The sequence below is a fragment of the Notolabrus celidotus genome, chromosome 6, assembly GCF_009762535.1.
Source record: "Notolabrus celidotus isolate fNotCel1 chromosome 6, fNotCel1.pri, whole genome shotgun sequence".
In the NCBI taxonomy this organism is placed as follows: Eukaryota; Metazoa; Chordata; class Actinopteri; order Labriformes; family Labridae; genus Notolabrus; species Notolabrus celidotus.
This window is the reverse complement of record NC_048277.1, coordinates 12,821,293-12,843,497: the sequence shown is the minus strand read 5'-3', so window position 1 is coordinate 12,843,497 and position 22,205 is coordinate 12,821,293. Positions and strand designations below refer to the sequence as shown.

Below are 22,205 nucleotides of genomic sequence, written 5' to 3'. Positions count from 1 at the left end.
TCTCACTGTATTGTAGCTTTTGTTTGTTTTGTTTTAAAGTATTGTCTTGAAAGCCCATTCTTCTGTGAGGGCTTGGCACACTTGGTGAATGACACACTTGAAAAACAAAACTATCTCTACTACTACTTCCTCTACTACTCTGTGACTGTGAAGGGCAAACAAGGTGTTTGTTTTTTGTCTAAAATAAATGTAAAAAAATAAAACAGTTATGAAGGCTGCAATAATAAAACACATTTTTGTGTGAAAGGAACTTCTTTTCATCACCTTTACAAACCAATAAATGTATTAACTGTGAATAGCATTTATAGAACGAGACTGGTGTTTGGAGACTTTTCCATGTTTGAGCTGAACACAATATTTCTCACAGAAGTTGGGTATTAAAAATCCTGAAACACATTACCATATTCAATTATGTTAAGTCATCAACCTATAGTTCTATTATTATGTTACTTCATATATTAGTTGCTTTGCTCTCCAACTTATTTTCAATGTTAACAGACAACTTCATTTGCTCAACCCCATATTCTGTTACCACAACAGGTGATCTGTGTGTGGACAATGTTTGCATTTTGCAACAGTCCCAAATATTATAAATGATGTTATCACAATAAAATATTTCATATCAGTCGATACCGTTAATTATTATGATAAATACCAAATAATTCTTTCATTTAAATTTAAAGGCAGATTTTTGGTCCTGATGAAAAATTGAAGAAACCAGACTGTCAGTTTGTGTCTGGATTTAGTTTTCTGATAAACTTCTTGAATCCATCATTTCTGAAGGTGCTAACAGGAAGCAGGTATTTTGTGTAACATGAGATGTTTTAAAAGTTTTAGTTTGTAGATTCGTATTTTTCTTAGGTTTAGGTAATTTGCATAATTTGATTTAAATTTACAACAAAGATATATCAAATAGTATTCTGTGTATCAGTTTAGTAGAGTTTTGTTTTGAGTAGTGCACTTTGAGCAGTGATGTTGTGATGTTGTTTCCCACAGTGCACTGAAGGCATCATTGTTATTCAGTCTTCGGTTGTACTATCAGAATCAGAATCAGCTTTATTCGCCAAGTATGCTTGAACACACAAGGAATTTGACTTTGGTAAACTGTGCTCTCTTTGTACAAGGCATAAGAATAGGAATAAGAATAAGAACTACAATAAAAAAATAAAATGAAAATATAATAACAATAACCTTAGCTATAAATACAAAGAAACAACAAATAGCTTGACTAATATGTACAGGCTAAAATAATATGATAAAGTGCAGTGGTGAGTTGCAGAGGTAGTTTTACATTATAAAATAGAAGTTAAATAATACAAAAAATAGAAATATGGAATTCTGCTTGAGAATTGTTGCATTGTATATCTACATGTATATTTACAGAGAGTATTTGTTGTTACTACGGTAACATTGGACATTAAACGAGTTGGAGATGCACAGCAGAAGTTGTCTCTGTGCTCTTCCTTTACCCACATCCTGTAAGTATATTAAACTAAGTGTATTAAGTTAATAGTTGACGCCGAGTCGACACAGTGATAGACTAAGGACTCTGCTTTGAGCTGGTAGGTTTTGAGTTTTCTTCAGTGTCGCGGTCTCTAGTTTCAGACGTGTTTACATTCTGTTCCAAAGTCCTTAAGCCCCACCTACCTCTCACCCTGCGACATGATTCTTGTCGCAGGGTGAGAGGTCTTCTTCTGTCTAATGTTGGATGGTAATTAGTGTTTCAGGTTCATTTATTTATATCAAATTTTTATCGAACATTTGTCATTTTTATATTGGGAAAAATTATATCACAATAATTATCATTATCGAATTATCGCCCGGCCCTATACTGTACACTAGACATCTAACTTCAATCACTTCATAAACAGGAGAGACACACTGAAGGACCTCTCTCTGAACAGAGGGGTGGCATGTGTCAGAACAACAGGTTATCAGACACAAGGCGCAGAGAGTTGCAAGAGAGTTGGGAGTGACTGTCTAAACCATTGATCACAGATGGTGATCTTTTAGGAGAGAAAAATATAAATATGGTGGCTTTCTGTTTAGGCAGCCTTGCCAGATATGTCTATGTGTGGGAAACACTGAACATACTAACGTCGTGTTTTTTTAATATACAAAAAAATGACATACCCAGACATGCATAACAAATATCCTGTTCTATTGTGCCAAAAATAAACACTGTGTGACATATTCCAGTCACATAATCAACACACTCCACAGTTTAGTTGACTCACAGCCCATCCTGCTGCTGAAGGAAATACTACAAACTATATAAAGCTGTGTACCTATGAGCATCTAAAAATAGCCTCAAACTCCTTTAGTTTTTCCTACTGTTTGAGTTACCGGTTGAGCCAGCTGTTCAGAAGTGAAGACTAATCATAAATGGAACATAAACGTTTATGACATGACTGAGGTGACAGGTTCACACACTTGAACTCAAGAATTTGTTTTCATAGCGTGCAGCAAGTAATAATCTTGTGCTCGTCTTGCATAGCTAATTAATGAGTCATATAAAAAAAGATAGACTCTTCCTCTCTTTGACCCAATGATGATGGGGTTTAAAATTAATTTGTGTGGAATGTGAGTGACACAACTGAGCAAACACTTCAAGGATTGCTGATTACACATTTACTCAACTCAGTGTGGCTCATTTTAAAACTTACATTAAGAAAATACTCAACACTTCACTGTTAACTGACAAAACTGACATACAGTATATATTATATAGGCAACCCATAGGAGAATGTAAAAGATCTAAATTATGTTTGTAGTTCTTACCTTTTGAATTTTAATTTAAAGATCTAAACAGATAAACGCAAACAAGAAATTCTCATGGCCAGATCTGAGGCAGCAGGTATGGGCTAGTTGTGATAGCTGTAGAGTTGTTTACACAATGAAATGTATGTGTGTCAACACTTCAGCAGCAGTGTGATGATACAAAGATAAAAGCCATAGCAACATATTAAAAAAAGACATTTAGTTGATGTCATTCTATGCAAAGTAGGTGACTCATGTTTCACTTTTACGGAACCCAAACTCAATAATTAGTCATTTGAGGTGTTCACATGTACACATTTTGTCCTTCTGTCATGTTCAGTGTAGAAGTAAATTACCCTCGGCTGTCACAAATGCACTATTTAGAAAATATACTGGGAAATTTGTGCAAGAGGATGTTTAATATTGTGACGCATGAATGATGATGTAACGTTTATGTGCTTCCACTTCTTCCACTTGTGTCAGCTAAACTTAGTGCTCTGAAAACCCTGATGTGTTTGTCCTGAGTACACGGCAGAGATAAAAAAGATGTGGGGGGGGAGAAATGGACTTTAAAATTTCCAGACTTCTGGCTGAATTTTTCTCTTTCAGTACTTTGAACTCAGAATTACTACATTACAGCAGTAACATGTTAAAGGCTGCACCAACCTGTCTCCCTGGGGGGGCATGGGGCGGGGCCCTTGGCCTCTGGGTCGGTCCATTCGAGGGGAAAGCGGGGGTCGACCTGGAATCCTCTTATCACGGCCTGAGAAGAACAAGTTTCAGAGTCACTGAATGAACACTTCAGCTCTGCAGACTACATAACTGTTCAAACTCTATCAGCTGTGTTGTATACTCAGACATCCGTCCAAGTCTTCATGAAATGTGTCAACTTTCACATTAGGTTGACCTGAAACCGGTTGTAGGCTTATGCTTTATGTGACAGAACGGATCTTTCAAAGCAAATCTGAACTTTCAGATCAAAAAAAGAAACGAGAAGTGATCCCAGCACGGAGACCTTTAACTCAGACATGCACGACTCTTCATGTGGTGTAAAGCAGGACACACTGTAAAGACAAACTTTGCTGACACAGCAAATCAGTTATTTCACTTAACCAAGACATTGCAGTCTTGCAGTTTTCTTCTTTTGAAAGCAGAAATGCAAAAATTACACCTGCTCCAGCTTCTGGTATTGGAATATTTGCTGGTTTTCTTTACATGTTGTTTACAAGGAATTGCTTTGATGAGGGTTGGCAATGTCTCCTGTGCTCGGTTACTTACCTAAAGAACTGACTCAACTTGGGATGAGGGGACAAAACAACATAAAATGACCAAACCTGGCAGTAATTTATTTATTTATTTATTTTTAATCATTTACTTATTTATGTATTTTACTTTAATTTATTTTTGTATTCTATTGAATTGTATTCATTTATTTATATATGTATTTTGTTTTATTCATTTATGTACTTTACTTTAAGTATTTTATTTTGTATAAAAAATTATCTTCTCTTTCTAATATACATTTCTTTATTTAATCCACTCTAATGTTCTTTTTTAAATGTGTAATGTGATTCGAAGGCAAGATGTAGGATTTAATTTCATTCTCTTCTGTTTTTGGAAAAACAAAAAAAATAAAACAGTTAAAAAAAAGATAATTAAGCTTAAAACACAAATCTCTCAATGTGGCCTACGTGTGGTTTTTATATTCTCCCTGTAATTAAATTATCTTTGATTGTTTTTTCAGTTGTACTGTTTCTGTAAGTCTTTATTTCAACATATTTATATTCCTCCATGGAGCACTTTGAAGTGCCTTGTGTCTGAAATGTGCAACATAAACTTGCTTTGCCTACATGAGTAGAAGAGAGGTAGGCTGGTAGCTGAGAACAGGACTCATGACACATTGGTGCTGCTTTGCATGTATGGTTTCTGGAAAGCAGGTTACAGTTTGTTTGGTTTACATTAGAGGTTAATAACTGAGGATTGTAGTTGGATTATATTAAGTCGCCTTACTGCCAAAGCACAAATGCTGATTGGTTAGGGTGGAGGAAAAAGTGTACCAGACGAGGGAATGTTAAGGCATTTCCCACAGAAATAAAAAAAAGAGTGTTGGAATTAAGAGATCACTGTGTGATTGCTAACTACACCGATAAGAGATGTTACATCTTACTGATAAGTATGAAAAACAGATTACTTATTAAAGCTACTATAGATTTAATCAATTGTAATTTATCTAGGCCTTTTGTCAAGACATAGATAGTCTTTAATTGAAAGTTAAAGCAGACTAAGCAGATATCCAAAACGGTGGGTGGAAGACCCAACAAAATGCCTCCACAAAGCAGGACTAACACTGATCTCTAAGTTATTTTAGCCAATATGCCAAAAAAAGTGTCCAAAAAAAAGAGCCCAGTTTAAAAATACCAGTTCCCCTTTCTGTTAGAAAGCTGGGAAAATACCTGCAAATTGTTCAGTCTCTTAATTTAAATTTGATGACCAGGGGCAACACCCTGAACAGAGATTGTTTTGAGTGGACAGAGAGAAAGGAGAAGGTACTGGGTTGAAAATTACTATCAAAACATGTGTCATGATGACAAGATAGGCAGGGCTTTAAAAGCAAGCTGAGTTTTTAGGAACTGCCACAGAAAGAAATCTGACCTAACATCATGAATATATTCATTATTGATGACTAACAAAACATTTTTTGACATCATTATCAGACACCCATGAGTCATTATCTATAGAGCATCTTTGTTATGTACAAGTCTAGAAATTAAATCATATAACACATAAATACATGTGAAGTATTTGAACTATAATTAGCTCTCGATATCAGCTTAACTTATCTAACCGATAACACATTTGCCAAGGTTTATCTAATAATCGTTGTCTAACAACCTTTCTACATACTTACGATCGTCGGTCACGTTACTTACAGCTTCAGCATAACTGATAAAACATGAAGTCTGCACAATCTGACCAAAATGAGAACATTTGTGATTGTGGACAGATGTGTCGAGTGTCGAGTGTCACAGCACAGTCCTCACCTCGGTCTGGAGACATGGCCATCCTCTTGCTGACTGGGGAACCTGGTCTGTCTTTGTCTGAAGGCAGGTACCTCTTCCGGTTCCCCTTATCTCCCTGCTGCTGTAAAGAGACCAAACATTTAGTTAACATCTGGTTGAAAATGAATCATGACGCAGGCTCCTCATGCTGTGACAAGCGAAGTGATATCTGATCAGCCGCCGACTGTTTGGGAAGTCACGTCTTCGTTTTTCATAACCAGAATTGACAGCATTTTGACGAGTTCGGAGCAGAAGAGGAGCGAGGGGTTAAAAGACAGTTACTTAATGGTACTGCTAGCTTAGAAGGCAAACTGAATCCAAACCTCGTGGTAGCTGTGACATTAAGTGGGTGCTTAATGCTTTTACAAAATGAGCTTACAGAAAAAAATTAACAGCATTCTTGTATTATTTTCTGGTACAAGACATCTTTCAGGTCAGGTTGGGCAATTTAAAACTTCCTGGTCCTAAGGAAGAATGCAAGTTTGAAACATCTAAAAATAGAAATACTTCACTCTCCAGATCCTGAGGCTTTGTAAACTCACACCACCTCGACTATACAACTACACACAACTCAGACTATACTACTACTTTACAGTTTATGTTGCAGACAGCTTGTTTTCAGGAGGTCTGGCTGATACGTCTGCAAGACACCTCTCTGTTATATGCTGACTCAACTCTGGTAGAGCCTTCAAGGGGCTGAAGGAGTCAATAGAAGAAAACTCTCTGAAGTGAGATCATTCAAAGTTATTCAGCACTAATTCTTATGTTATTATTTAACCAGCTGAAGAAGTCACTATCATCACGTTCAGAAAATGATTTTTAACTAACAGTGGTGTGGTTGACAAATAATCACTGCCTTGTCGCTTACAGGAGAGATTAGCGTAGGGGAAATACCTAAACTACAACACACAGCCGAAGTGTATGAGCAACATGAAAGCATGTTTCCACTTGAAACTGTTACAACAAACGCATGTTTTTTTTGGGCAGTCATATGGGAGTGACCTCTATGCAAGCACTGATGTGCATCTGAGCTATAAAATATTTGACTTTTACTACATTTACCCGCCTTCAATTCACACTTCCTGATTTTGTGCAAAAGTTAGTACAACACTTTCTTTGATTGATTAGAGTAATAAAATAATACGTTACATTTCTGAGAGGAGCTGAAAATATTGAGACTTTTAAAAAGGTATTTATTCAATTTGGCTTTTATGTAGGGTATAACAATTTTATTACTTTAATGTTTTATACTGATTTTAATGTTGTTTTATTATTTTGGTAATTTTAACTATTTGTTTTTCATTATTTATCTACTCAGTTCTATTGACATTTTTAGCCTTAATTTTATCTCCAACTCTAATCCTTATCCCTTTTTTATTCATTTTTCAAACTATTTATATTCTTCTTTTTAAAAAAAAATATTTTTTGGGCATTTTTGCCTTTAATTGATAGGACACGTCCAAGAGTTGTTCTATACAGGAAGAATAATGCTGAATTGCTGCTACTACGTGTACCGGAGTTTTCTTTCTTTGTGACTTTGTTGAACAGCCTCTTAAAGAGTGAAAAGAGATGCAATGGTTACCTTGTTGAGGAGGGTCAGTTTGATGTCTTTGTGCGATCCTGAACCTCCATAGCTTCCTGGGGGGCCCATGTTGCCAGGTGGGGGATGTAAAGGGTGGCCTCCTCTGCTTCCAGGTCCTGACCTAGGCATGGGGTTGCCTCCTCTGGGTGGTCCACCAGACGGGTCCATCTTCCTGCGGTCCTCACGGAAGGGTTCGTCTTTCTTTGGCGGCCTCTCTGCGTAAAGGATGAGAAAACAGTTACAACTTAATGAACCGAAGCATGCAGTTGAAACATCTATTGTGGCATCTATTCTGAAAACCTGTCTTAACACACAACTGTTCTTATTTCTATTTGCTTGAAGATTCATTTCCCATACTGTTGCTGCTCTCCAATAAAGAAACTATTTTGATCACTTTTACTTCTACTTCTAAAAAAAGGAACCTATGACAGTGAATATTCAAAATACCACAATTTAGCATAATACTAATTTAACTGCTGTTACATGATTTATATTGTGCAGATTTAAACAATAATCCAGATAGCTAGAAAAAAATCAAAGCACCTCATTTTTATAATAAAGCTATTATCAAGCTGCAGTTATTTGAGTTCAGGCCTTTATTTGAGATCAGGCCTTTATTTGAGATCAGGCCTTTATTTGAAATTGTATGATATCTACGTCATGCTTTCATTCATTATTCTGCCTCTACATCTTTCTGTGTGTGGACTAGAATGTTTCAACTAACCCCTGTTTTTGTCTCTGCCATGTGGAATCTGGTCCCTTGGCATCCCTCTCTCTTTTCGAGGGTGATTTGGAGTGGGCGAGCGGGAGCTGGCAGAAGACACAGGGCTCGCGAGGTCAGCGTACATGTCATCCGAGTCAGCACTCCGCACGGAGCTGCTGCTGGACGACGCTGATGACACTGAAGACACGCTGCTTACACTCAGCGACCTGTGACCAGGAGACTTTGGTTCAACATCCCTTTGTTTCAGCACATTCACATATGCACATATTATCAATATCTAAATAAATAACTATCATACCTGGATTTTCTGGAGGGTTCCCCAACAGAAACAGCACATGAAAGCAAAAGAGGAACACATGATTAATAAACATTGGATATGCTATCAGCATGACTGATTAATTGTACTTTTAAAACCAGTTGTTTAATGTCCGACCATCAAGCTCTCTACTCAGCCACTCAGACCGATACAGGAGTTTGGTGTGCTTGACAGAAAGAAAGAGGAATAAAAAAAAAGAAGTGAAATATTTTTCCACAGACATGATTTGGAGTCTGATACAGCTCTCTTCAAAATGCTTATATGTTTTGAAAACTGAGCTTAAAAGACTTGCAAATTGACTGAAGATGAATGCAATATATAAAAAAAGCCAATGTGATAGTTTTAAACCAAAGAGTAGCCACATGTCAGTAAATGGCTGTATTTGTAAATTGCGCTTTCTCTAGTCTTCTGACCACTCAAAGCGCTTTTACATTACATGTCACATTCACCCACTCACACAACATACAATAACGGTAGAGGCTGCTTTGTAAAGAACTCATCAGTATTAACTAATCCCATTCACACACCGATAGCACAACCAATGGGGGCAGTTCAGGGTTAAGTGTCTTGCCCAAGGACACTTCGGCGTGTGGACAGCGGGACCGGCGATGGAACCCCTGACCTTTCGATTGAGAGTTGACCGACTACCACTGAGCCACAGCTGCCAAGTCAGTGACATCAGTACCATTGTTTCTGGATTTTAAAGACCTTTCTGATGCCTCCGATGCGATGCTTGACATTATGATCTGCTTCAAGTGTGTTGACTTTTTTGTAGTTACACTCCTGTGTGTGCCAACATGCTTTATGCACTGTCCACTATTCTTGAAAGTGGAATAATAACATGTGACATACACATAAACAGTGGTCTACATGCATAAATGGCTCTATTTCCATATACTGTATGTTCAGCATTGTAAAAGGAAATTTTAGTGCAGTGCTCTTCAGTGAAGGTGTTCACGTGAGAGTACCTGGATTTTCTGGATCCAGAGCGAGAAGGTGAGAGGGAGTTGGAGGAGGATCTGGATCTGGAGCTTGAACCAGAATAACTGCTTCCACTCCCACTGACACTCCCACTTACAGTTCGCCTGGAAGAGACAGACAAAGACGGTTTGTTTATGCTGCACAGCTTCTTTGGCAGAGGACGATCTACCACCTGTATTAGGTGTGTGACAGTATCACAGCACATGCTGGATTCTCAGGACTGGGTTACAATCTTACCCTGTCTTAAGAGCTCTGACCGTTTTGACTTATGAGTTGTTGTCAGCTGAAGTAAAAAAGTACAATGTGGAAATCACTTTGGTCCATTTTTATAATTGAAAGAAGTCTAACCAGCCAAAATGAATGTAATCATACAAGTTCTCAAAGCTGATAACACAAGGCTGAATCATGTCTCTGTAGCTTTTGCTAAAGCTGTATTATTAAAGATCTACAGTGTACACTTTGAAGGCTATGTTGCTTTCAAGTTCCTGCTGACTTTACAAACAGGAACACCCTTAATCTGACCCTAAAATATTCCACTAGCGATACTTCTTCCCACTGCTTCAGCAGTATCACTAACAGCTATGGACAATCAGAGGGAAGTAGTTTACCAACAGACCATAAACTGGTTTTTCAGGATAGTTTCCACATTGTGCCCACACACTCATACCCACTCACAAACAAGAGGAAAAAACACTTTCACACATCCTTACTGTTCTTCCCTGCCCTTTAACTTTTCATCCTCTCTGGCTAAGGCTGCTTTGTGTTGCATCTGCACGCACACACAAACAGCAGAGAACAGGGTGAAGATTTTCCTCGAGCTATTCCACCAACTCCCCCACACCCACACAATCTCTCTGGTATTCCCCCAGAAATGCACAAATGTTGGATACAGCATGTATCACATAATGTCACATGCAAACATGGGGACATGCAAAAACAGAAAGTTTGAGTTTGACATACTTCTTGCAAATGCAGACCTTTGAAAAAAATCTGCCAGTCATCCTTTAACTAATTGTGATATCTGTCTCTTTTGTGCTCATTCAGTGCAACGTGATATTTCAAAATGTTTATTTTTTTACTTAAGAGTAAAAAAACAAGACAGCATTTAGCCACATCTGGCAAAATCAAATTTTCCTTAGCGACATAAGATATAAAATTGACGATGAATACCTACGGATCATACTGAGGCGTACAAAATGTTAACACACTGAATATCAACGTGTGGAGCAGGCTCGTAAAAATAATCTCAGCGGACATACAGTCATATAAAGTAAAGGCTCAGATTACAACATGTGGATTTACTGCTTCAAGAAAACAGAACAGAATCATATTTCAGACTCACAGTGTCCAGTTTTCTGCCTACTGGTTCTTATTTAGAAAAATAAGCATGTGAACATGGTCAGGTGTCACCGCTGTGCACAACACCTTCAGTCAGCTGATTGACATCAAAACATGCTTTAAATTGAAAACACCTCCTTTAAAGCTTGACGAAATATGAGACCACATGATGTTTGTTCCATGTGATAGAAAATCGAAAACAAAAAAAACCTGTTTGAACAACCAATTAATCGATACTTGATTAATTGTTAATATCACTTAAACAAACCTTCAAGTATAAAACACAAATAAAATAAGAGCAGCTTTGTGAAAAATGCATAATATCTCTAATGAACCCTAATCATTAGAAATCTATCATCTTATTCATCACTCATCTAAGAGTGTATTTTATTGCGTGATGATGATGTTGTGAAATAAGGCGAGTAAAAGTAGAGTGTTTCCTCTGGATGTTCACACGCAAAGGCATGGCGTGAGTTACAATAACTGGCTGTTTGTGTAGTAGTTAGTCTCTGTGCAGACTTTTCTCATAGACGTCAAACTTTAGAGCACGCACAGGTTAAAGTACTGCCAACAAAAATTGGTTTCCCGAGCTCGAGAAAACCGGTTACAACTTAGAACCGGATTAAACCTCAGATAAAAAATTTGCAGTGGATTTTGCACACATCATTTAGCATAACATTACGTCATGTGTGAGGCAGAATGTCAACAAAGTCGTGAGAAGAGGGCCTTGACGCTATGATCTTTGGCTGCACTTCACTTAAAATGATAATGACAATGCAAAGGGGGGAAGCACGTCTGGTATGAGACTTGAGTCAACACGGCATGAATTGAGTGAAGCATTGTGCTGCAGTCTCCAGTTCATACAAACGCCCACGCTGCAGCTGTGCCTGAGTGTTGTCACACTGAGGTACACAACACAGCTGAGCTCACGTTTGCATTATACAGAAGTAAACAAATCATGTCTACTAATATTTCATTTATACTTTTGCTAGATACAAGTTCAGAGAGCTCCCCTCCACCCGGGTCCTACAGGGAGTCTCTGTCGTGCACAAACTGTTCACTCTAGAGATGAAGTGTGAGATGAATGAGGAGAAAGTGGAGGAAAGTCTGTGTGCTGGAGAAAGATTTGTGGTAAAGGGGTTACTTACACCTCTATGCCACAGTTAAGTCACCAGAGTTTGAGAGCGAGAGAGCAGGAGGGAGAGAGAGTGACTTACCATTGCAAAGAGCTTTTGATTTGAAATCAACAGGTTGACTTCATCACAAACATCAGCATGGATACTTGAAAGAGAAGAGTATGGCCCCACATTTCAGCTCATATACACTAATCACAAAGAGTTAGGGCTACTCGACTTTCTGGTGAAATTTATCGAAAATATAAAATGTTCATGCTACAGTGGTGTCATATCATGAAAGTAGGGCATTTGAGTAGAAGCTAGGGATGGGACAGGATTTTTGATTGTTGGAATATTCGTTCACTTCTTAAAAATCGAAGAGTTAATGCTAATATTGTTTCATTTTAAAGTACTTTTTTCATTGTTTTCACCGGTGCCTGGTTGTAATACTGTATTCCCGCCAGATGGTGGCTATAGGGCGTCTTAAAGCTGTTTGCTAACAGCATTAAGTAACAGAAGAAGAATGCTAATGGCATTAAATAGCGAACGAAGTCAAACACATTAGCGTTAGTTGCTGGAAATACATGTGTAGTGCTGTGAGATTCAGAAACAGAGATAATCGCAGAGGCTGAGCATGGCTGTAAAATGTAAACATACACCACGCTGCTGCGTCACAGAAACAACGACATTAAGGAAGAGAAAAACGCTGCCAGTACCCGCTACCAGCAGCACCTCGTCCCACTCGATTACAATTTTGGCTTGAAATGCCTATCCCTAGTAGAAGCATGCAATGGTAATTTCTGCATCTCGAAAATTGTATTTTAACAAAAACTAAAAACAGTGGTGGGTAAACCACATTTAAAAAAATGTCAACATTCTAACTTGTCATTTGTCCTTGAGCATCAGTTTCAGCTTGACAGCGACGTCTCATGCTGTTCACAAGTCAACCTATTGTCTGCTGAAGCATTCAACTTTTCTTCTGCTCTCAGGTCATTGAGGTTCCGGGGTGCGGGGTTACGACCCTCTACACGATGACTCAGAACCATTGTTGATGGATTGTTAGGTGTCGTCTTGGTCTCATGGTGTCAAATTGTGAAAAGCATGATGAAGAGCAATGTTTAAATATGAGAACATTTAGTGGTCCATTTATGGATCAGACACTTGTTTTTATTTTCGTAGTTAATCACCTTGTTAGAGAACAGCATGTTATACAAAAAGTACTGAAACATTGAAGAGCTGGACATGTGCATTCAAAAGTTTAGAGAAGGTCAAATTAATGCTAGGGTTGGTAGTCAGGGAAAACTAGCATGAATTTGAATGCAGCATTTCCTCAGGACTGCGTCTTCTCCTTTGTCTCTTTCACTCAGTTAATAGAAGGTCAGCTACAAACAGAAACTTCTTGCATTGTTAATCAGTTAAGTGACACTCAACTTCAAACTTTAGTGTAAATGAACTACCTGAAAGAGAACCTTGCCTTTCCTGATTCCTGCCATGAATCAAATTCTTTTTGTAATGTGATTCACTCCCATTTCATCACATTGATGTAACACCTGCAAAGTATCCAGACCAAGAGGTAACATCTGAAACTTAAAATATGAAGCCAATGCCGAAGTGTTCAAAACTGCAGTCCATCAAGCGTCTGCTTGAGGGTGGCTGCAGAAACACCTGAATCCCCATACAAGCCCATAAAAAAAAAAGACGATCTTTAAAAAAGAAAAGAACATGTTGACAGCCTGGCTCAAAAAAGCAGTTGGCCTGAATAGCTAATTTCTCTACCAGCACACAATGTACGAAGGTGAAATGTCATAACTTGTTGGCATTGCTGACTTGACAGGTGGGTGAACTGCAGCTGTTAGCCAGGTTGCTAAAGGCCTGCCTCAACTCCAACTTTCTGCCTCATACTAGCTCAAACGTAAGTTAAGTCGAGTCAGCATTTCCAATATGGCAACCGCCGACAGTAGGCTTCAAAAGTCTGTTTACGAAACAAACTGGCGACACCACGGAGGCTACGTCCGTGTACTATACAATCTATGATCAAGACATGACCATTTTACAGCGGTTCAAATCAAACTGAGCCTTTCGTGATGAGACACCTACCTCCGTGGAGGATGCTGCTGCCGTTCTCTCCGCCTTTCTTCTCTCGCATTGGGTGGTTTTCCAGGTTCCCGCGGTGGCAGAGGTCTCCCGGCTCCACCACCTCCGGCACCACCACCACCTCCACCACCACCTCCACCTCCACCTCCACCTCCACCTCCACCTCCACCTCCACCTCCAACTCCACCGCCGCCGCCGCCGCTGCCTCCTGCACCTCCAGGCTCCCGAGGATTGATGGGAGGCTTCCCTCCCTCTGACGGGGGTTTTTGAGGCCTGCCTTGTGGTCCACTAGGATGAGGAGGACTGGGAGCCTTCTTCATGGGAGGCTTGTCCCTGCGAGGAGGGGGCATGGCACCCGGCTTCGGCGGCATGCTTTCAGGGGAAAAGGGCAATTTTGTTTTTTAAGCATGCAGACAGTGATGGGCAGGCAGTGATAGCATCAAACATACTAACACAGTACAAGCAATGTTTAGAACAAGAAACACTAAATCTGTGACCAATGGTTCAGAGAGATCCTGCTGCCTTTCTGGCAAAGGTCGGTTTTACTCCCCACGTCTGCAGATTTGAAGATCTAGTGGATGCTTTTTATTTAACATGGAGAAGTGCTAGCGCTAGTTAGCATAGCCACATAGCTACATATTAGTAGCTGTGTTCCAAGACGACGTTGACATACTGACAAATAAAACAACAAGAAACACTAAATCTGTGACCAATGGTTCAGAAAGGTCCTGCTAAAGGGGTAATATGTCACCTTTAATTGCAGCACTAAAGCCACTGCTAAGCAAAGAGGTTGAGACGGACCACGGAGTGAAAACAATGAAAAGTACACTTTTACAGTCTGTCAGCACACGTTTCACTGAGATCTATTCAGATCCTCTGCACTTCATCACGACTGTACTTGATCCACATTCTAAAATCATTACTTAGATGTGGGAATAAAGCAGCGCGCACGAGAAATGATCCAGGCCGCGATGGATGCGGAGGACCCACTTGGAGACGGAGAAGCACAGGAGAAGGAGAACAGAGCGCAGAAAAAAGGACTCGTCTCTCTGAACCAGATGAGGGGCATGCACTCTCGTTGTCTGATATGTTCAATGAGATCCTTGATTTTAGTGAGGTTAGTACACAGTCATGGACATAAATGCAATGGTAGGGGAGACTGGGGACAGTTGTAACATTTTTGACATTTCTGTCTATAAATTTGAGCTCTTTTAACCCAGTGTGTTCAAACTGCTATACAAACTATCTTCAAGAGTCTGCTAATAAATGGCCTAGAACATGCCTGTGCAACACAAACAGAAAATGCATGGTCTACTCCCTACTAATAATTGGCGTAATCATTTCTCTCTGTGTTTTGGTTTTCGGCCTTGGCTTCCTCTTTTTCGGTTCTCGGTTTCGGACAAGAATTTTCCTCTTGGTGCATCCCTAAATATGATGCTTTTAGAAGCCATTGCAACAGACTTTAGAGTGGCTATTACGAATTACAGTGGAGCATGGAAAAAGAAAGAAAAGATAAAACACTTTAAAGTGGAATATGTGAAAAAGAGTCTGGGGTATTTAAATGGGTATTAAAATATTAAAAATGTAAGCTTTGGAATTTATGCAGGAGTTGCTTCACATGACAGCCAAAACACTCATTTTTATGTCTACAATTTTGTATGGTCTTTTCATCTTTATCTTTGCATCTGATGAAGCTATTACTGGATCAATTATAAATAAATAATATATGTATTTATTTTCTCCTTTTAGACCGCAAATTAAATAAGATTAGGGCTTAGGTTTAAAATGACCAACACAACCCTTTAAGGTGAAGAAAGGATGGAAGCATATAAATTGTGCACAGTGTACATGGCTTCAAAGAACTCATGATTTACCCTTTGGCCATCATGGGGGGAGGGTCTGGTTTGTTCTTGGCCGTCCTCGGTGCTGCTGGACTCGGTGAGGGAGATGTGGAGTAGGATCTGGACACAGTCATAGAAGTGCCATTAAAATCAACATACATATCAAAGGCTTTAAATTATTTTGTTAAGAAGTATTGGGAAGCTAAGCAGAAAAGGCGTATGTGTCCAGTTCCTGACTTTGTCTACCTGCTGTCTGTGTTTAGCAGTTACAGTAGAGTGCTCGATTTTTTAAGTATGAATAAATAGAATAAAGTTAAGCATTTATCTTTTTAAAATCTGATGTGAATGTTATTTACAAATTGTTATATTTATAAATGACATATTTGAGATGGATAATCAATATTTATATAAGCATTATGTTATCTAGCAGTATTATTATCAGAACACAAACATAAGGTTGGTCACTGAAAGGTTACATTTCCATCATCATGTGAGAACACTGCACCTCAACGTCAACACTCACACTCACTTTTCAGACACACTATTTAAAACGCATCACTTAAACTCCTGAGTAGTTCAGGTTATAAACTATTTCTTAAAACTGGGAAACCACATAGTACAGGATTGTGGAGGTGTTGTATGAAACCTTAAGGGCAGGAATGATTGTGTAGCTGTGCAAAATCATCTACAAGGTGTATTGAGATACACGCAGAGAAACACTCCTGTATACCTGGAGCGGCTGCCGCTGAAGGAGCTGCGTTGGGAGGAGTGGCTGGAGTAGGAGCTGAATGAGGAAGAGCGGCTTCGGGAACGAGACGACCCGGATCCTGTGTATGATGAAGAGCGTGATGAGGACCTGGAACACACACAAACAGAGCATGTGTAGTTAATAAACATATTATAACATAAGGGTGCAGAGGCTTGGTTGGTCAGTAGGGTCTACACCAAGCGGCAACCTCCGGCTGCGAAAATTGTATCCAATGTGGGTCTGCAGTTTTCTCGAGTGTCCGCTTGAGGCTGGATCCAGAAGTACCGGAAACCACATACACACCATTTCTAAAAAGACGATCTTTACAGCAGAAATAAACTTGTTAAGCCTGGTGGGGTGGGGGGGGATTTTCATAACGTGGCAATTTCAAAGGTATTAGGATTAAGAGTTTTCCATTATGAGAGGCACAGCTAACTTGACTGACAGGCAGGAACACTGTAGCTGTTGGCTAGGAGGCTCAAAGCCTGCCTCTTAACCTCACACTAGCTTGACACTAGTTAAGGCTACTTTATGCTTCTGTGTCGCTCCTATGCAGCAGGGAAGAATAGAGAGGAGATGAAGTATGCGGCCAATGTGCGGTTGATGAGCGGGGATCACAGAAGTGCTGTAAATTCGGGAAGTACAATGCCGCCGAGTGGACCAATCACAGGGCTTGCCGTCCGCGTCGATTCTACCCGTAGTTACATTTTGGAGGAGGTGCACGTCAGCTAGGTGTGTAGGTACGGGAGCTACGCTGACCTCTGGCGTAGGCTACGCCATTGATTCGACACAGAAGGTTGGAGGTCAGGCTTTAGTTTGAGTTCAGCATTTCCAATATGGCTCCCACAGACGATTGGCTTCAAAACAGCTCTGACACCTGACCGCATTCACATGCTTATTTTTCTCAATAATACAACAGACAGAAAACTGGACACTGTGACAGCGTTTTACATTTTGTACGCCTCAATATGATCCGTAGCTATTCAATACTGTCAGTTATATACATTATGTTGTGAAGGAAATTTTGATTCAGGGGAAAAAACGCATTTGTTATTGTTTTTTATATAGAAAACGTTTATGTGTTTTTGTTTTTATGATTAATCGATAATTGATTGTTAACATTTCCAAAGATCGATCATGGAAAATACTTGAAATTTACATCCCTAGTCCCAGTGCATCTAAGGATGTATCTTTGAAGTTCTTTATGGCATTTTTGCTTTTATTGGATGGGACAGCTGGAGAGAGACAGGAAATGTGGGGAGTAGAGAGTCGGGGAAGACATACAGCTAATGGTAGAGGTCAGGAGTCAAACCTGTGACCGCAGCAACGAGGCAAAAAAGGATTTCTTTATGTTTCCTCTTCACCATTTCTCTCTTGAAGGCATATCTAAACATGTTCACAGCTAATTATATTTAATTTGTTGTGATAGGAAAAATAGGAAGACATTATATCACTTTATTCCTGTGCTGACGAGTGTTTAGTAAGTCCCACACACAGACCCTCTGGGATCATCTGGTCATCTTATACTTTGTGTAGGCGTTAAATACCATGCTCAAGTCTGTATAAACTTCCTGTCTGCTTTATTGCAGATATAGAGGAAATGTGACATCAGAAAATACTAAGATATTTGCAGAGGTGAAATAGGTTCAAACTTCTAGTAGACAATCGCACACGGGCTTAAACAGCAGGAACAATACTGCCCATGTTTCACAATTAATTAAAATCAGTCTGCAGGGTTCCCACTCTTTTCCAGAGATCATTTTCCAGGACATTTTCATTGATGATCAAGCTGGTATGACCGTCTAATTTAATTTTAGTTCCTAATTTAGTTCCTAAATAGTCTAATATGTTCCTCTCAGTGGAAGTCTACATTGAAAGACATGTAGTCTATGGCTATCAATGAAATAATCTCTTACATACTTAAAAATGATGGCAAATTGATAATAGAATAATTCAACCACAGATGTACAGCACATTAAACAAAAGAGCCTGCAAAGATATCAGGAAGCTGCCTTACTGAAACAATTAAATAATAATAATGATCAGAGGATCAGTGCATCAATGACCTAAATAGAACTCAACTCAAACTCAAAATATACCTGCTTAATCATGATATTCATCCTGCTAAGTGGTTGATATAAAAAATGTCACGTTTTTTTATTTGAGTTACCATAAACTCTGAGAATATCACACCGGTGTAAAGACACACTCTGTATTTGAAGATCTCTCAGAGAATTAAAAAATGTAAACTGTCTTCTTGCATGGCGATGTCTATTATGATCAGCGATGTCTACAACGTGGAGTTTCTGAGCAGCTGTGTCGCTCTTTTTGTTCCGTTTGTTTTCACTATCGGGAGTTTGCACTCCTACTAGCTAGGGCAGGGGTTCTCAAACTTTTTGGAGCCAGGGACCCCTTACAGGTGAGAATATTGTCCATGGCCCCCTCATAATTGTAACACAGATTAAGCACAGTAGTGATGTGTCATGATCAAAAGCTCTGAGAGCCGATGCTTTATAGTGAATCAGAAGAGCCGTCTCGCATCAAGAGAGAGCCGTCTCACAGTTTTTTCCTTTCGCTGCTTAGCTCTCACAGTGCTCAGCCCCAGCTCTGCTCACAGCAGAACTTTGTTTTGATTGGTCAGCATGGAAGCCATGCGGCCAATCACATGTGAGGATATAGGATACAGGTGATGGAGGGGAGGCTGTGTATCCTGGCTACATCTGTTCCTTCAGAGAGAGTCTTCTCAAAGACAGGGCAAATACTCACTGAGAGGAGAAATCGGATCAGCCCATCACAAGCTGAGGCATCTGATTTTTCTCAATGCCAACCTGAGGACATTAATAATGTTTGCTCCAGTTTGGTTCTGGTTCTGTTTGCTTGAGTTTGGTTCTGGTTCTGGTTCTGTTTGCTTGAGTTTGGTTCTGGTTCTGTTAGCTTGAGTCCGGTTCTGTTTCTGTTTGCTTGAGTTAGGTTCTGGTAAGGTTCTGTTTGCTTGAGTTCGGTTCAGGTTCTGCTCTCTTCTGGTAAGGTTCTGGTACCGTTCTAGTCCGGTTCGGCTCTGGTTCGGTTCTGGTTCGGTTCTGGTATGGTTCTGGTTCGGTTCTGGTTCATTTCTGGTATGGTTCTGGTTCGATTCTGGTTCGGTTCTGGTCCGGTTCTGGTCCGGTTCTGGTTGGGTTTGGTTCTGGTTCTGTTTGCATGAGTTTGGTTCTAGTTCTGGTTCTGTTTGCTCGAGTTTGGTTCTGGTTCTGTTTGCTTGAGTTTGGTTCTGGTTCTGTTAGCTTGAGTCCGGTTCTGGTTTGGATCGGTTCTGGTTCCGGTTCTGGTAAGGTTTTGGTCCGGTTCTGGTTCGGTTCAGGTATGGTTCTGATTTAGTTCGGTTCTGATTCGGTTCTGGTTCAATTCTGGTAGGGTTCTGGTTCGAGTGTGGTTCGGGTCTAGTTTGGGTCTGGTTCGTTTCTGGTTGGGTCTACTTGAGTCTGGTTCTGGTTCTGTTTGCATGAGTTTGGTACTTGTTCTGTTTGCTTAAGTTTAGTTCTGGTTCTTACCCTAACCCAAACCCTAATCCTAACCCTAAGCACAACCCTAACCCTAATAATAACCCTAACCACAACCCTAACCCTAACCCTAACCCTAATCACAAGCCTAATCCTAATCCTAAACCTAACCCTTATCAAAACCCTAACCCTATCCCTATCCCTAACCCTAACCCTAAGCACAACCCTAACCCTGATCCTAACCCTAATCATAACCCTAACCCTAACCCTAACCCTAATCACAACCCTAATCCTAACCCTTACCCTAACCAGAATCCTAACCCTAATCACAACCCTAACCCTATCCCTAACCCTAACCACAACCCTAATCTTAATCCTAACCCTAATACTAAGCCTAATCATAACCCTATCCCTAACCCTAACCATAACCCTAACCCGAATCCTAACCCTAATCATAACCCTAACCCTAATCCTAATCACAACCGTAATCCTAACCCTAACCCTAATCCTAACTGGAATCCTAACCCTAATCACAACCCTAACCCGAATCCTAATCACAACCCTAATCCTAACCCTAACCCTAACCAGAATCCTAACCCTAATCACAACCCTAACCCTATCCCTAACCCTAACCACAAACCTAATCTTAATCCTAACTCTAATACTAACCCTAACCATAACCCTAACCCTAATCCTCACCCGAATCCTAACCCTAATCATAACCCTAATCCTAATCACAACCCTAATCCTAACCCTAACCCTAATCCTAACTGGAATCCTAACCCTAATCACAACCCTAACCCTATCCCTAACCCTAATCATAAACCTATCCCTAACCCTAATCATAACCCTAATCACAACCCTAATCTTAATCCTAACCCTAACCACAACCCTAACCCTAACCCTAATCCTAACCCTAATCATAACCCTAGGATCAGGATGAGAATGGTTTTGTAAAAGAATAAATGCACAAAATTGGGCAATTATAAGGCTTCTCATAAAAACACTGCAAAAAAATAATTGTTTGTGTTGAAAACCCTTTTACGTACAAAGTTAAGGTAAAATATACGGCTACAAAAGATCCTAAATTAGGAGCTGCTTGGTAGTCTTCTTTGGGAGCCAAGTCAAAAGAGCCAGCTCTCTGAAAAGAGCCGAACTTCCCATCACTAAAGCACATGCTTACTACCATTTGCACTCTTAGTTTCCCTTGGAACTATTTGTATTGTCAAACGTATCAATGTAAATACTTCAGACCTGTATCATAGTGATAAACAGATAACACTTCAATTTGAATCAAGTAAATACCACTTGTATACTTTAAAACAGAGGGTCATTTCATTCCTTGTGGACTCAACGTGACAGCATTCATACTTTTCAAGTAATTGATCTTAAACGCTTTCAGAAAATTAACAGTAGCAAGACTCACATATCCCTTCGAGCCACCAAATGGTATCATAACAATGGTGTATGCTGTTTTGTAATGACACAGCACAATTTTATAATTTATTAGAAATGTATTCAAATTATTTCACAGACCCCCACGCTATGGTTCGCGGACCCCCAGGGGTCCCAGGACCCCACTTCGAGAACAACTGAGCTAGAGTACGGTAAATGAGCTCTCAGCCTGCAGAGAAAGTTGTGAGGCACAGACCCCCAAGCTCTCTGCCCGACTCCACTGGCCACACTATAACTTAAAAACAAGACTCTTTGAATCAAAAGAGCACTCTACGAGGTTAATGTACCATAAAACATGAACAATATACCCCCGTATTCTGTGAATGCATGATTATGAAGTGAAGGAGAAAATATGTGAAAAAAGTTGTGCCGCGTCACTGTCTTTTCCATCACAGCGTGCACTCAACTTTCAATGAATGGGGATGTGTTTTGTTAATAAGGTCAGGTCGCACGCAGCCATGTTGGAATCATTTTCCAGGACTATATGTGATTTTCCAGGACATTTGACTTTTTCTCCCATTTACCAGGTGTTTTCCAGTACTGGAAAACTGGTCAACTGTTTTCCAGGTTTTCCAGGACGCGTGGGAACCCTGAGTGTGGAACCAAAATGTGACATAATTTTGACCTTAATTCGCTCTAATCTAGGACCACCAGTAAGTCAATTTTCGGTCAAGATGTTGGTGTTTTCCTCTGCA

General features: G+C 39.7%; 1 protein-coding gene across 1 annotated transcript in view; it reads right to left on the bottom strand.

The window, feature by feature from the left end:
• The window catches only part of zc3h18 (zinc finger CCCH-type containing 18), a 49,167-nt gene that overhangs the window by 2,828 nt on the left and 24,134 nt on the right, over positions 1-22,205 (bottom strand). Inside the window, exons 11-20 of the mRNA XM_034685232.1 lie at positions 16,541-16,666; positions 15,844-15,930; positions 14,184-14,341; positions 13,973-14,114; positions 9,410-9,526; positions 8,424-8,432; positions 8,126-8,331; positions 7,402-7,616; positions 5,802-5,901; positions 3,427-3,523 (exon numbers count right to left, since the gene is read on the bottom strand). Coding sequence (XP_034541123.1) covers positions 3,427-3,523; positions 5,802-5,901; positions 7,402-7,616; positions 8,126-8,331; positions 8,424-8,432; positions 9,410-9,526; positions 13,973-14,114; positions 14,184-14,341; positions 15,844-15,930; positions 16,541-16,666 — 1,257 coding nt within the window. The remainder of the gene's footprint in view (positions 1-3,426; positions 3,524-5,801; positions 5,902-7,401; positions 7,617-8,125; positions 8,332-8,423; positions 8,433-9,409; positions 9,527-13,972; positions 14,115-14,183; positions 14,342-15,843; positions 15,931-16,540; positions 16,667-22,205) is intronic.